General features: G+C 35.3%; 3 protein-coding genes across 6 annotated transcripts; 2 read left to right on the plus strand and 1 right to left on the minus strand.

The window, feature by feature from the left end:
- Positions 1-2,223: 2,223 nt before the first annotated feature.
- Positions 2,224-5,142, plus strand: LOC125219783 (uncharacterized). Of its 2 annotated transcripts, none has more exons than XM_048121850.2 (9): positions 2,224-2,347; positions 2,444-2,505; positions 3,652-3,771; positions 3,855-3,954; positions 4,021-4,101; positions 4,177-4,226; positions 4,305-4,455; positions 4,539-4,717; positions 4,818-5,142. In XM_048121850.2, exons 1-9 carry the CDS (start codon positions 2,273-2,275, stop codon positions 5,020-5,022), a joined length of 1,023 nt encoding a protein of 340 aa, XP_047977807.2. In that variant the 5' UTR covers positions 2,224-2,272; the 3' UTR covers positions 5,023-5,142. The 2 variants fall into 2 exon arrangements, with proteins under 2 accessions (XP_047977807.2, XP_088920269.1); XM_089064143.1 differs by lacking the exon at positions 2,224-2,347 and adding an exon at positions 2,706-2,774 and having other exon boundaries at positions 2,456-2,505.
- Positions 5,143-5,702: 560 nt separating this feature from the next.
- Positions 5,703-8,170, plus strand: LOC125219791 (uncharacterized). Of its 2 annotated transcripts, none has more exons than XM_048121862.2 (9): positions 5,703-5,834; positions 5,919-5,980; positions 6,634-6,753; positions 6,838-6,937; positions 7,000-7,080; positions 7,205-7,254; positions 7,320-7,470; positions 7,554-7,732; positions 7,812-8,170. In XM_048121862.2, exons 1-9 carry the CDS (start codon positions 5,820-5,822, stop codon positions 8,014-8,016), a joined length of 963 nt encoding a protein of 320 aa, XP_047977819.2. In that variant the 5' UTR covers positions 5,703-5,819; the 3' UTR covers positions 8,017-8,170. The 2 variants fall into 2 exon arrangements, with proteins under 2 accessions (XP_047977819.2, XP_047977827.2); XM_048121870.2 differs by having other exon boundaries at positions 5,709-5,834; positions 5,919-5,973.
- A 38-nt stretch (positions 8,171-8,208) lies between these two features.
- On the minus strand, positions 8,209-11,509 carry CK1 (choline kinase 1). Of its 2 annotated transcripts, none has more exons than XM_048121837.2 (9): positions 11,290-11,509; positions 11,168-11,196; positions 10,667-11,034; positions 9,922-10,043; positions 9,642-9,837; positions 9,439-9,556; positions 9,304-9,351; positions 8,559-8,659; positions 8,209-8,467 (listed from the first exon to the last, which is right to left on the minus strand). In XM_048121837.2, exons 3-9 carry the CDS (start codon positions 11,030-11,032, stop codon positions 8,330-8,332), a joined length of 1,089 nt encoding a protein of 362 aa, XP_047977794.2. In that variant the 5' UTR covers positions 11,033-11,034; positions 11,168-11,196; positions 11,290-11,509; the 3' UTR covers positions 8,209-8,329. The 2 variants fall into 2 exon arrangements, with proteins under 2 accessions (XP_047977794.2, XP_047977787.2); XM_048121830.2 differs by having other exon boundaries at positions 10,667-11,039.
- Positions 11,510-14,172: the final 2,663 nt, after the last annotated feature.

The following is a 14,172-nucleotide window of genomic DNA, read 5'->3' on the forward strand; positions in this document are numbered from 1 at the left end:
CCATATTTTGTGGGTTATTAATTTAGTTTGGTAAATTTATTTACTATACCCAAAATGAAATTTCTAAATTTTATGTAATTATAGATACTACTTCAAAATGTACAATATAAATATAGTTTTTCAAATTTCGAAAGAAATAAGGTTATGTTTTTGTATAAATGAAAATAAATAACCATGAGATAATAGTGGTTTAAATCACGAAGTTTCAATAATTTTTCATTGATAGAATAAGAAAAGAAAGGAGAAAGAACTATTTAATTAATTCAATCAATATCATTTCGAGTATTATTATCGTTTTAGAGCACTCCCAATGGTTTGGGGATAAACTCCCTTATTTCTCCCTAACTCCTGCCACATCAGCGCCACATCAGCACCAAAATTTATCCCCAATTTTTAGTCAACTTTTAGCCAACCTCTGCAATGGTTTCTCCCTTATTTCTCCCTTATTTCTCCCTAACTCAACATTTCATTTTTACATCATCACTAATTTAATTGTTTTATTTTTATATATAATAAAGCTAGCTTATTTAATTTATAAGATAAAACAAATAATAGTAATAAAGTTCGTTGTATTAAACACGGGTACACATTACAACGAAGAAAATTAAAAAAAAAAAAAAAGTACACGAATGGAAAAAAAAATCAAAAAAAAAATTCAAAGAAAAAAAAATTCAAGGGCGGTGGGCGCGGTTTCTATTTGCCCACAATTCTTCGATGATATCGTGTTGTAGTGCTTGATGGGCCTCCTTCTGGTGTATGTCCATGAACGCCTGAAACCGTTCATGTTCGTTGTGCGGTACACCCTGGCGGGCGGACTCAGTTGAGACACCGTGACTCGATGATGCAACACTTGGGTCGTTGGTGACGTCGAGGACGCCTTCGTGTTCATCATCGATGATCATGTTATGCATGATGATGCACGCATACATGATATCGGCAATTAGAATATGACCGTTGAGGAAGAGGATGAAATATTTATAGGGGTGGAAATTAGAATATGACCGTTGAGGAAAAAAAAAAAAAAATTTGATCATCGCCGAAAAATCGCCGAACAGCTCCCCACAGTGGCCGGCGATGATCCGGCGATAGCCCGGCGTTAAAACGCCGCTTGGCGTAAAATCGCTAGGAATTTCGCCGAAAAATCGCCGAACTCCTCCCAATGGCCGGCGATAAGTCGGCGATATCCGGCGAAAAATCGCCGGATTTTCGCCGTCGCCATTTGGAGTGCTCTTACATAATGATAGGATCAAGGAAAACTGAAGAAATTTAAAACTTCATAATTTATTTTGAAGACAAAGGTGGATTTTATACATTTTTAAGTTGGGGTAACTGCTTTTAAAGTCACCAACTTTTCATGAATTCCGATTTTTCCCACGAACTTTAAAAAGTTCGTGTAATATCACGAATTTAATTGTCGGTTGTCATTTTCCCATGTTTTTCCAGTCTGATTCAAACAGCTCGTTTCCTATTAAGACAATATCCAAATTCTTTTATCTTACTATCATTATCTTCGTCTTTAAAATAGCTTCGCGTGGGTATCTTGTACGCCTCAATCGAAATTCAGATGAAGAAGTTATGGCCATTTGATGAAGGCCGCGACCTTTGTGCGACCTTGTACTATCATAATGGCCATAACTTCTTCATCCGAGTTCCGGTTGAGGCGTACAAGGTACCCACGCGAAGCTATTTCAAAGACAAAGATAACGATAGTAAGATAAAAGAATTTGGACATTGTCTTAATAGGAAACGAACTGTTTGAATCAGATCGGAAAACCTGATATGGAAAAATGGCAACCGACAATAAAGTTCGTGACATTACACGAACTTTTTAAAGTTCGTGGGAAAAACCGGAATTCATGAAAAGTTAGTGACTTTAAAAGCAGTTACCCCTTTTAAGTTTTATCTTCCGAAAAGATGAATAGTCTGGAGTTTATTAACTTATTCTTTTACTTGCGAATAACTTCAAAATAATTCTCATCTAACTACAGCTATTCCAACAAGACAAAGAGCATACTACAAACTTAGATTCTATTTTTTGAATGGAAGCAAATTATCCATAAAAAAATTCGAATAGAATTGGAAAATTTAATCAAACTTCGTTATTCACCAACTCAAAAACATTCTCTTTAATCTAACTAGTTTAACTTTTTTTAACTGATGAAAACACAGGACTGATCACCGCTCTGTCCACGTGGACGCATATTAGCCAATAGCACAGGAGCTCTATGCTAACAGTGATGCACGCTACCATTTCTTTGTCTACTCCCAATTCATGGGAAAATCCGATTTTTCAATTCACATTCAAATTCGTATTTCAATTTCATTAGTCGCCATGTTTCTTCTCAAGGTAAGAAAAAAAAATTGAAAATTTTAGCCTCCCTTTTATTTATTTGTATAATTTTTTTTGCTTTGATATATTTTCGTTTTGGTGCTGTGATTGCAGACATGGAGATCAATAGCATTTGGGGTTTATGGATACCAGAATTTCACCAAAAAGGGTTTTTTGTGAGTCCCATTTTCACAATTCTGTAAAAAAACTAATTTTTTTGGGGTTGTGCATTCTGCTCTGAATATTTAGGAATATTTTAGCTGCGTTTATTTGTTTGTCAACCCTTGATTTGTTTTGTGGAGACTAAGTTGACTCATATTGCTGAAATTGAGCTGTGTTTATGTCTGAATTTATACTAACTCTTGGTCCTTTTTAGTGAATGATTTTATGATCAAACTTGTTATCAGTTGAAACTTGAAAGCATCACTGTATTGCTTCATCTAAGGTGCGTGTGTGTGTGTGTGTGTGTGTGTGTGTGTTGCAATTCTTTGTCAACTCTTGATTTTGCTTTATGAAGACAAAGTTGCTGAAATTGAGCTTGTTATGTCAAAATTAATCAACTTCACTTTTACTTGGTAAAATGAGTTTATGATCAAATTTGCTGACAGGTTGAAAGCATCACTATTCTGCTCCATCTAAGTTGGGTGTGAGATCTCTTTGTGAAATCTTGATTTGGGATATTTCTGATTTTGAGCTGTGTTGTGTCAAAATGAATCAACTTTACTCTTTTTAGTAAATGTTATAATGATCAAACTTGTGACTGTTTGAAAGCATCATAGCTCTACTCCTTCTAAGTTGTGTGTGAGATTTTAAAATCTTTGTCAAATCTTGATTTGGGATATTTCTGAATTCGAGTTGTGTTTTGTCAAAATTAATCAACTTTGCTCTTGTTAGTAAATGAATTCATGATCAAATTTGTTCACAGTTTGAAAGTATCATTGTTCTACTTCATCTAAGTTTTGTGTGTGTTGTGTTGTGTGTGTGTGTGTGTGTGTGTGTGTGTGTGAGTTCAATTTCTTTGTCAAATCTTGATTTGGGACATTGCTGAATTTGAGTTGTGTTACGTCAAAATTAATCAACTCTGCTCTTGTTAGTACAATGAATTTATGATCAAATTTGTTGACAGCAGAAAGCATCATTAATCTGTTTATCTAAGTTTTGTGTGTGTTGGAATTCTTTATCAAATCTTGATTTGTTTCAAGGAGACAAAGTTGGCTTAAATTGATCACCTTTTCTCTTTTTGGTATACAAAATCATACAATCAAACTTAACACCATCTCTTAGAAATATAATTCTTCACCTTAATAATCTTCCTATGCCAGGGAGCATTCTAAAAACTTCAGATCAGAAGACATGCAAGCACGAATCGAAGGGAAGAACTGCGTTGTGACAGGGGCGAATTCTGGCATTGGCTATGCAACTGCAGAGGGCCTAGCTGCACGGTTCGACTTCCTTGCCAAAGATCTCCCATTCCACAGCCATATCATGCATATCTCATGTGTATCGTGTTTTCGTGTTTCTGCAGTGGAGCAACAGTGCATATAGTGTGCCGGAGCAAGGAGAGGGGCGAGGCCGCACGCTCAAAGATCCAGTCTGCAACGGGCAATCAGAATGTCCATTTGGAGGTATTGTATCATTTTCTGCATCGTTTCCACGCTTGAATCTGCATTTACACGCCCCGTTTCTTGCAGATTTGTGATGTTTCTCGCATTGGCGATGTGAAAACTTTGGCTTCGCGATTTTCAGTGAAGGATGAGCCTGTGCATATTCTGGTAAATTTTGATACTTCAACCAACTTTGTTACTTTTTAGTCTCCTAATTTTGGATGATTTGATCCATCTTTGAAGGTTAACAATGCTGGTGTGCTCGAGCAAAACCGTCTCACTACCTCCGAAGGGTAAGCCCGATTCATAACTGTGAGTAGCATAACGTTCCTCCATCTACTAAGACGGTTTTTGCCATTTTAAAAATCTAGGCACGAGATGAATTTCGCGGTGAATGTTCTTGGCACGTACACCATGACCGAGCTCATGCTGCCATTGCTAGAGAAGGCTGCACCCGATGCTCGGGTCATCACGGTTGCATCGGGCGGAATGTACACCTCTCCATTGACGGAAGATCTGCAGGTAACTTGACCTAATTTAGCAACCGTTTACGTTGCCAACGAAGCTCGTCCCCCTGGCTCGTTAAACCGGGTTTATCTTCGCAGTTCAACAACAAGGAATTCAACGGAGTCGAACAATATGCCCGGAACAAACGAGTGCAGGTGGCGTTGACAGAAAAATGGGCAGAGACGAACAAGGACAAGGGCATCGGGTTCTACTCAATGCACCCGGGGTGGGCAGAGACGCCCGGTGTCTCCAAGAGTCTGCCTGATTTCTCAAAAACGTAAGCTCGTTTTCCCGTATAATCCTCGTGTAACTCAAAGTAAACGTGACATACTTCCATGTCTCGGGACTTTCAACCTAAATCGAGATCGTGCTTGCAGGTTCTCGGGAAACCTAAGAACGAGCGAGGAAGGCGCTGATACGGTGATATGGCTAGCCCTACAACCTAAAGAGAAGCTCGTCTCGGGAGGGTTCTACTTTGACCGGGCTGAGGCGCCTAAGCACCTGGCTTTCACAGCCACAAAGGGCTCACATTCTGCTATAGACTCCATTATAGTTAAACTCCATAGTATGGCCAATTTATAGTGAAACTATATAATATAGTACTATAGAGAGAGGTTTGATATCTCACTGAGGAAAATCTGTTTGTATGTCCAATTCATCAAAACTACTAACACTAAATGTATGGATTGAACACTTAAACTATAGTAGCACTATAGGATACACAAATATGGTGAAAAAGGAGTTCAAGAATGAACACTTTCTTGGCTCAAACTCAATGTGGCTCACATATTCCAGCATTTTTAATGTATTTTTCCGACTAGATAAGGATGAAGATGTTTTAAAAATGAAATAAATAGTCTTTGATATTTATGTCAAGTTTGACATAGATGTATTAATTGGGAGAAATAGACACACTTTGGATCAACTCATTTGACCGAAGAAATTAGGACCAGTAATTATTGAAGTTTGCTTGTAATTTTTTTTTTGTACTTTCTTTTGCATTCTAATATTACGTAGGCTTTTATATTGTGTTTTAAAATAGATGCTATTTTGCAATTTTATTTCATATGCTAACTCGAAAATATGGAGAAAAAAAAGGTAAAAATAGTAAAATAAGTTGGGGTTATTTTGGTATTTATTGCATGTGTTGGGGCTGAAATGAAAAATGGTAACATAACAAGTGAAAAATAGATTTTGTGGTTGAAAGATTTAATCCAACCGTTTTTAACTGAAAATATAGGATGATGTGTCCACGTGGAAGCATATTAGCCAATTGCAAGGAGCTCTATGCTAACAGTGGTGCACGCCAACATTTCTTTCGAGGGAAAATTGATTTTTCCATTCACATTCAAATTCATATTTCAGTTTCATCAGTCGCCATGTTTCTTCTCAAGGTTAGGAAAAACAGAATTATTTTTATTTATTTTTATACATTTTTTTTGCTTTAATACGTTGTCGTTTCGGTGGTGTGATTGCAGGCATGGAGATTAGTAGCATTTGGGGTATATGGATACCAGAAATTTACCAAAAAAGGTTTTTTGTGAGTCCCATTTCGATGATTCATCCTTTTTTGGGGCCTTTTTTATTAGTTATCCAAAGCTTGATTTATTTTGTGGAGTCAAAATTGATCAAGTTTTGGTCTTTTTTAGCTAATGAATTCGTGATCGAACTTGTCATCAGTCGAAAGCATCTATGTTCTGCTTCATGTGTCATAATTATTTTGTTAAATCTTTATTAATTAACTTCACTTTTAGTAAAATGAGTTTATGATCAAACTTGTTGACAATTTGAAAGCATCATTGTGTTACTTCATCTAAGTTGTGTGTGTGAGAGTTCAATTCTTTGTTAAATCTTGATTTGAGCTAAGACATGTAACAATTTAATCAACTTCACCTTTTTTAGTACAATGGATTTATTATAAAATTTGTTGACAGTTTGAAAGCAGCATTGTGTGTGTATGTGACTGTGGATTCTTTGTCAAATCTTGATTTAGGCAAAATTAAGCAACTTTGATATTGTTAGTTAATGAATTATTGATCAAACTTGTTGATCTTTTTGAAAAATCTCGATCTGTTCTTTTTGTTATTGGTGAACAAAATCATACTTGTCATCATGTCTTAGAAATATAATCATACATGTGTATTTGTGTGTGTGTGTGTGTGTGAATTGCACCTTGATAATCTCCTATGTCAGGGAGCATGCAAAGAATTTCAGATCAGAAGACGAGCAAGGACGAATAGAAGGGAAGAAGTGCGTTGTGACAGGGGCGAATTCTGGCATTGGCTATGCAACTGCAGAGGGCCTAGCTGCACGGTTCGACATTCCTCTCAAAGATCTTCAATTCCACAGCCATATCATGCATATATGATTTCTCATGTTTTTTTCGTGTTACTGCAGTGGAGCAACGGTGTATATAGTGTGCCGGAGCAAGGAGAGGGGCGAGGCAGCACGCTCAAAGATCCAGTCTGCAACGGGCAATAAGAATGTCCATTTGGAGGTAATGTATCCTTTTCTGCGTCGCTTCCATGCTTGAATCTGCACTTACTCGCCCCGTTGCAGATTTGTGATATTTCTTCCATTGCCGATGTGAAAACTTTGGCGTCTCGGTTTCGTGCTATGGATGAGCCTGTGCATATTCTGGTAAATTTATTGAGTATTAGTATTATTGAAAAACATGCATTCTTTTATCTTGAGAGTGATATTTACCCTAATTCTAAGTCCCACCATTCCATATTTGATATTTACAAATTTTGATGCTTTGAAGGTGAACAATGCCGGTTTGATCGAGAGAAAGCGTCTCACTACCTCCGAAGGGTAAGCCGGTGTAGCATAACGTTCCTCTATCTACTACGACAGTTTATTCCCTTTTGAAAATCTAGGCACGAGATGAATTTTGCGGTGAATGTTCTTGGCACGTACACCATGACCGAGCTCATGCTGCCGTTGCTAGAAAAGGCTGCACCCGATGCACGTGTCATCACGGTTTCAACAGGTGCTATATACACCTGTCCATTGATGGAAGATCTGCAGGTAACTTGACCTAATCTTTGCAACCATTTACCTCGTCTATGAAGCTCGCGCTCCATCTCGTTAAACCGGGTATACTTTCGTAGTTTAACAGCAGGGAATTCAACGGAGTTGAACAATATGCCCGGAACAAACGAGTGCAGGTGGCATTGACAGAAAAGTGGGTAGAGGCAAATACGGACAAGGGCATCGGGTTCTACTCGGTGCACCCGGGGTGGGCAGAGACGCCCTTAGTTTCCAAGAGTCTGCCTGATTTCTCAAAATGGTAAGCTTGTTTGCCAAAGTGAACGCGCCCTACTTCCAAGTCTCGGGACTTTTAACCTAAACCGAGCTTGTGCTTGCAGGCTATCGGGCAACCTTAGAACAAGCGATGAAGGTGCTGATACGGTGATATGGCTAGCCCTACAACCTAAAGAGAAGCTTGTCTCGGGAGGGTTCTACTTCGACCGGGCTGAGGCACCTAAGCACCTGCCTTTCACAGCCACAAAGGACTCATATTCTGCTATAGACTCCATTGTAGGTAAACTCCATAGTATGGCCAATTTATAGTGAAACTATATACTATATATATTAATATATATAGAGAGAGAGGTTTAATATCTCACTGAGGAAAATATGTTTGTCCAATTCATCAAAACTACTAAACACTAGATATTGATTGAACATTTGTTACATATGTATCACTATACACACAAATTTTCTATGTGTTTGTGTTTGGGTGTGTGAGTGAAGTCCAATTCATTATCAAAACTACTAAACACAATATGTATAGATTGAACACTTAAATTATAGTATCACTATACAATACATAATTTTTATGAAAAAGAAGGGGTTCAAGAATGAACACTTTCTTGGCTCTTCCCTACACATCTCTAGCCGAGTTCACAGGCGTCTCGTCCCCGCCTCCGCCTTTCAAGATTTCCGGCTTTCTCAACCAGTACTGTTCAAACCTCTGCCTTGCATACTCCTTGTAATCAAACTCAATGTGGCTCACATATGCCTGCATTTTTAATGAAATTTTTTTTATTAGTTTAGTATTAAATCATGCTATAAATCCTGTCGAAAAATCAACACGAAAAGCGAGTATGTACCGAGATCAGCCCCCACAGCCCCCAGAAGAGGTGGTTTGCTAGAGCGTATCTCTCCACATCATCTGCTAGCTGATCTACTGATGTCTCACTTGCTTCTTTTCCTGTGAAAATTCAATGAAAATTTCGAAATAAATAAATGAAAGTAGATAAGGATGAAGATGTTTTAAAAAAATGAAAGAAATAGTCTTTGATATTTATGTCACGTTTGACATAGATGTATGAATTGGGAGAATAGACAGACATTGGATCAAGATTTGACATTTTTCTAATGTGAAAAAGATATATCAACAATGACTTATACCTACTTCTCTTCTATTGGTTTATTGAGTAATCTACTTTTTTGATGTTTTTCTTCGACCGTTCGTAGATGCTACACTCGATGAATAATTCCACCATACACGTGTGATTGGACAACGATCGAATGCACCATCAAGATGTTAAAAGTTCGATTCTTGCTACATATTTGAAAATATTGCCTACTTCTAATGGTTTGTTAAGTATTCTACTTTTTTATTTTTTTCGACCGTTCGTTAGATGTTCCACCGTGTGATTGGGCACCCATCAAATACAACATCGAGAGGTTTTAAGTTGTAATCTCTTCTACCATTCGTATATGTTACACCCGATGAATAATTCCACCATACACGTGTGATTGGACAGCCATCGTATGCAACATCGAGAGGTTTCAAGTTCGAGTCCTGGTTTATAAATTTGAAAAGAATAAAAATAAATGAAGAAAACCAACCTGAAGAGCTCAGATATTTCCTTATGAATCTCTTCCTCTCTTCTTCACCTTTTCAACAAATTAAATAGAAAAGATGAATATACAAACTTTTTAAAAAATGGATCTTGATTCACACACAAACACACACTAACTAACCTGGATAATTAGTGTAGTCCAATATGTGAGGTGTATCAGTGTGATAATTTGCAGCCATTTCACAAAAATGATTAGCAATGTCATATGCAATAGGATTATAGCTTGCATATTCATAATCCTGCAAATAAATTTCCACAAAAAGTTACAAAAATAAATAAATGCTACTGCTCATTGAAGCTCAGAAACTTCGAAGGGAGACGTACGATTATAGTTATGGTTGAGTCGTTGTCATCGATCATGATGTTCCCGTACTGCATATCGTTGTGGCAGAAGCCGATTTCTTGGTGATCCATTGATATGGCCTCCTCTAGCAGGATGATTTCTTGCTCCAAGATGTGTAGTTTGTAATCGTTGGCGTCACCAGGGGAGCACAGGCTCTTGGCCTCGGAGAGCCAGTTTCTGCACGAGGCGAAAACGAGCAATCATAACAGGTCTCATGAGGTTTACTTTACATATTGGTGAGTGGTAACAGATTGTTGGTACCTCAGTCTGTTCCATAGGAGTGGCTCTTTTGGAGGTGGCATTTCGAGCTCGTGGAAATCCCTCATCTTCGCTGCTATGAGGGCGGACGTCTCGGGGTCGCGGAGATCAGCGGATGATAGAGTCTGGACAAGTGAACAGATTTTCAACAAGAGGGAAAATGGTATTCAAGAAATTGCAGAAATCTAAAGATGATTAATTGTTGATTTTAATCTTAGTTTTCTTCTTGAATTAACCTTCAAATTTTGTAGTATCATTACTTCTGAGGAAAGATCAAATTATAAGCAAGAATCACTTTCAAAACTCTACTCATTCAACATTTTAACAAAAAGCTAAAGAAATGAAGAAAATCAAGATCAGAAATTTCTTCAATGAGAAGCTCAAATGTTGAAGGCACAAACACGAACAAGAATCAACATCATTTGAAGCTCAAATCGAAGGCGAAAACACGAACAAGATCAACAATTTAGATCAACAATCAGACCACAACCAACAGAAGAATCAACATGATGAATCACTCCAATGGGAATCTCAAAATTGAAAGCTAAAAATGGAACAAAAATAAAAGTCATCAAATCAAGATCAAGAATCATGTCAATGAGAAGCTTCACATGAAAAAGAATCAACATCAAGAATAATCCAATGAAAAGCCCAAAATTGAAAGCAAAAACACTTCAACCTCAAGAATCACTCAAAATATAAATAAACAAGAAATCACCACATCCAAAAATGTGAAACAACTACATACCCTTGCATAGATGAACTCCTCAACTCTTCCCACTTTGAAATGCCCCAAGAGCCTAGGCCCGTAGCCATGCTCCGACAAGCACTCGAACGTCCTAATCTCCTCCTCCCGGTTAAAAAACAGATCGAGCCCATCCCCATAAACCCGAACCAACACCGTCCTCACTCCACCGCCACAATCATCTCCATCAACCTTCTTAATAGGCCAACTAAGTCTATACACCACATTAGTCATCGCACCACTCAAATGAACCACCTTCAAACCCTCAACATCAAACACTTCGCCCCAATTCGAAGCAAGAGACATCAAAAGCTTCCTCAATCCCTCCGGCCAAATTCCCTCCACAAATCCATTCGTCTTCACCGCCATCTCTTTTCTTCACAAACAACAAGATTCATTGGTCAATTCAGCTCCCAACATTTCCAAAACAAAATCAGAGAATCGAAATTGCTCAATCAAAAGAATCCATAAATTCAATTCAAATTAAGGAATTTCCATACTCACATGTTAATCCTCCAAAAATGCTTCAACTTCTGCAAATTCAGCTCAAGTTAGCTCCCACCATTTTCAATTGATACACAGAAAATCAACGAATTCAATGAAAATCGCACAAACTAATTACTTACCAATTAAGAAAATATATTAAACCCTCGAAAATAAAATAAAAAACAAGTCTTGGAAATGTTTCAACTTCTGCAATATGAAGGGAGAGAAGAGAAGAGTCTGCATTTATAGAGATGAAAACGTTGAAAATATGGGATAAAAATAATTTAAATAATAATGAAAGAATCAATCATAATACACCAAGAATCAGCTTTTGATCTTGCTATAGTTTCTCCTTTTCTCATTCAAAATTAATTTTAAATATATTTTTTAATTATTTGTGACTGAGATTTCAAAAACGGTTAATTTTGTAACAGCGCTAATCACACGCATACATACGCGTGCCGGCATGTGTCCGCCAATAGGGTGAAGACACGTGTGCAGGTGAGCATTTGCCGGGAAAAATGAACTGCCTATTTTATTCAAAGTCAATGAGCCGCTAGATTATTGCCACGTAGCGGATTAGATTATTTGGTTTTGATTTTGGATATTTTTGTTATTCAAGATTTTTTGGATAAGATTGTAATAAATTGGTTTTTATCTTTTCTCTTCTAGATATGACTGATTCTGTATAAGAGAATCGGGATAAGAGATTCTCTTTATCGTTACCAAGATTCTAAACTATACATGAAATTATATTGGAAGTATTTATTTTCAATGCTTGAAAATTGAGAATGGTTACGTAGTGTAAAAATTTCATGATCCTTTTATACGCCAATAGCCAATAATTTTTTAATAAATGAAAATAAATAATCCCTCATACCACATCAATTACACACTAATTCAATTAAATTAATTACACAAAATAAACATCCACTAATTTTGGAAAGTAGAATTATATTACTATTATTAACTTTGAAAATTGCCATCATAGAGTAGGCGTGTAATATACTACTAGTACATATATATATACATGTATATTGTCCTCTTAACATAATAGGAGTAATATTTTAATATAAAAAAAAAGTAATCATATTACTGTACATTTCATGTCAAGAAAAAAAATTATTATTTGATAGTACTAGTTTGAGGTTTTATTGGTGAGAACTTTTTTTATTTTATATTTATATATATACGAAAACTTTATACAAATAAAAATTATAATTATAATATTTTGTTATCACACTCTTAAGTTATCGTCATAATTTGTATTTGTAAATTATTTTTGTATATATATATATATAAATATAAAATAAGAAAAAAAAGTCTCACTAATACAATTTTAAAATGGTATTGTCAAAGAGTAGTGTTGTAATATGATTATTTTTTATGTGATATATAGTAGTATAATATTAAGGAAGTCTATAAATATATATTGTAGAAATAGTATATTGCACGCTTATTATATGAATGTAAATATGTAATCCATATTCTTTGCTACTTTCCGAAATTAGTAGAGGTCTATTTTGTGCAATTAGTTTTATTGAATTGGTGTTTAATTGACGTGGCATAAGGAGCTTAAGTATTTTGATTTGTCAAGAAATTATTGGTGAGGTACACTAAATCACTATGTCAACTTGGTATGAAAGAATAATGGAATTTTTACTCGGTTAAATGATTACAAAACCCATCAATGTGTTTTCATTCTTAGATTACATTCCCTTTTAGCTCAATCTCCTCTAGTATGAAATAATTAAATTATTGAAAATTGACTCGCATTTGAGTAAATTAAGGTGATGTTCGATATGCTTAACAAGAATCTATATATAAAATCATTTTACTTTTTAACTTTTACTTTCATAATTAAGTACTATTATTAAATTATAATATACTCCATATCTCAGTGAATATAAAGATAAGGCTTTAAAATATGTAACGTATATAAATCTATTATGTACCCACCAAAAAGTACTAGTTAAATTATGGTTCTGTTGTGGGAAACATGTATAAACACAGTCCAATTCCAGGAGGTCAAAGTAAGAAAGCAACAAAGTATCGTCATTTATTATTTACTAGTACTATATATTATTCTTGCGTCAATAATTGACTAAAAAAATTGGGAGCAACATTTCTATGTCCCACACGCAAAAAATCAAATAAGTATCTACTTCATTGACTTCTGAGTTTTGATGATTCAATACACTTGCATTAAATATATGTACTTAATATATACACAATTTATACTTTAATTTTTGTTTTTAATCTTCAAATAATTAAATAAATGTAGTAGGTTATCAATGGCGGCGAGTGAGGTGCATAAATTTTCCACTCTTTAAAATCAGCTAAATATTTCGAATTCGTTATTTTTGTGGAATTTTTTGCTAAGTGGAGCATGCACGATTTAAGTTAGATTACAACGTAACTATAAAAAATTTCATTAGAATGTTGTTATATATATAAACCACCCAACTGATTACAAATCAGGATAGAGCTAGTCAAATAAAGAAAGTTTGTATATATGTAGATAGAATTTCAATTTTCAAGATTGACAATTTCAACATGATTAGACAATTAGAGGCATGTAGATCAAAAATAGAATGAAGAAAAAATTAAGAAATTAAGTACTCAAAATATTCGACTTAACATGACTTGTTTATAACCTAAATTAAAAGGCTATAATTCTTTATATGTGATGCAAAATGATTGCTTTTTATTAGTGGTAGAATAACTGTCTTTATTCTAAAGAAACCCCATTAATATAGAAATTATTTCTCGCGTAAAAAAAAGCAATGGTTTCCATTTTTGTGACAATTATGAGTTTAGTGTTATTAATACACCTTTTGTATATAACAATCTAAAATCATGCTTTTAGAATAAAATACAAACACAAAATCTTGATGATTCCAAATTAAATTTTTGGACCACCACCACCATCACCACCATGATCGATGATTAATCAATCATTTAAATATATTAGAAATCTTATAAAGTTGAACTGGATCTCTAAATAATAGGACAATATAAAA

This window comes from Salvia hispanica, chromosome 2, assembly GCF_029641045.1.
Source record: "Salvia hispanica isolate PSC_SH4W2 chromosome 2, Shi_PSC_v1, whole genome shotgun sequence".
Classification (NCBI taxonomy): domain Eukaryota; kingdom Viridiplantae; phylum Streptophyta; class Magnoliopsida; order Lamiales; family Lamiaceae; genus Salvia; species Salvia hispanica.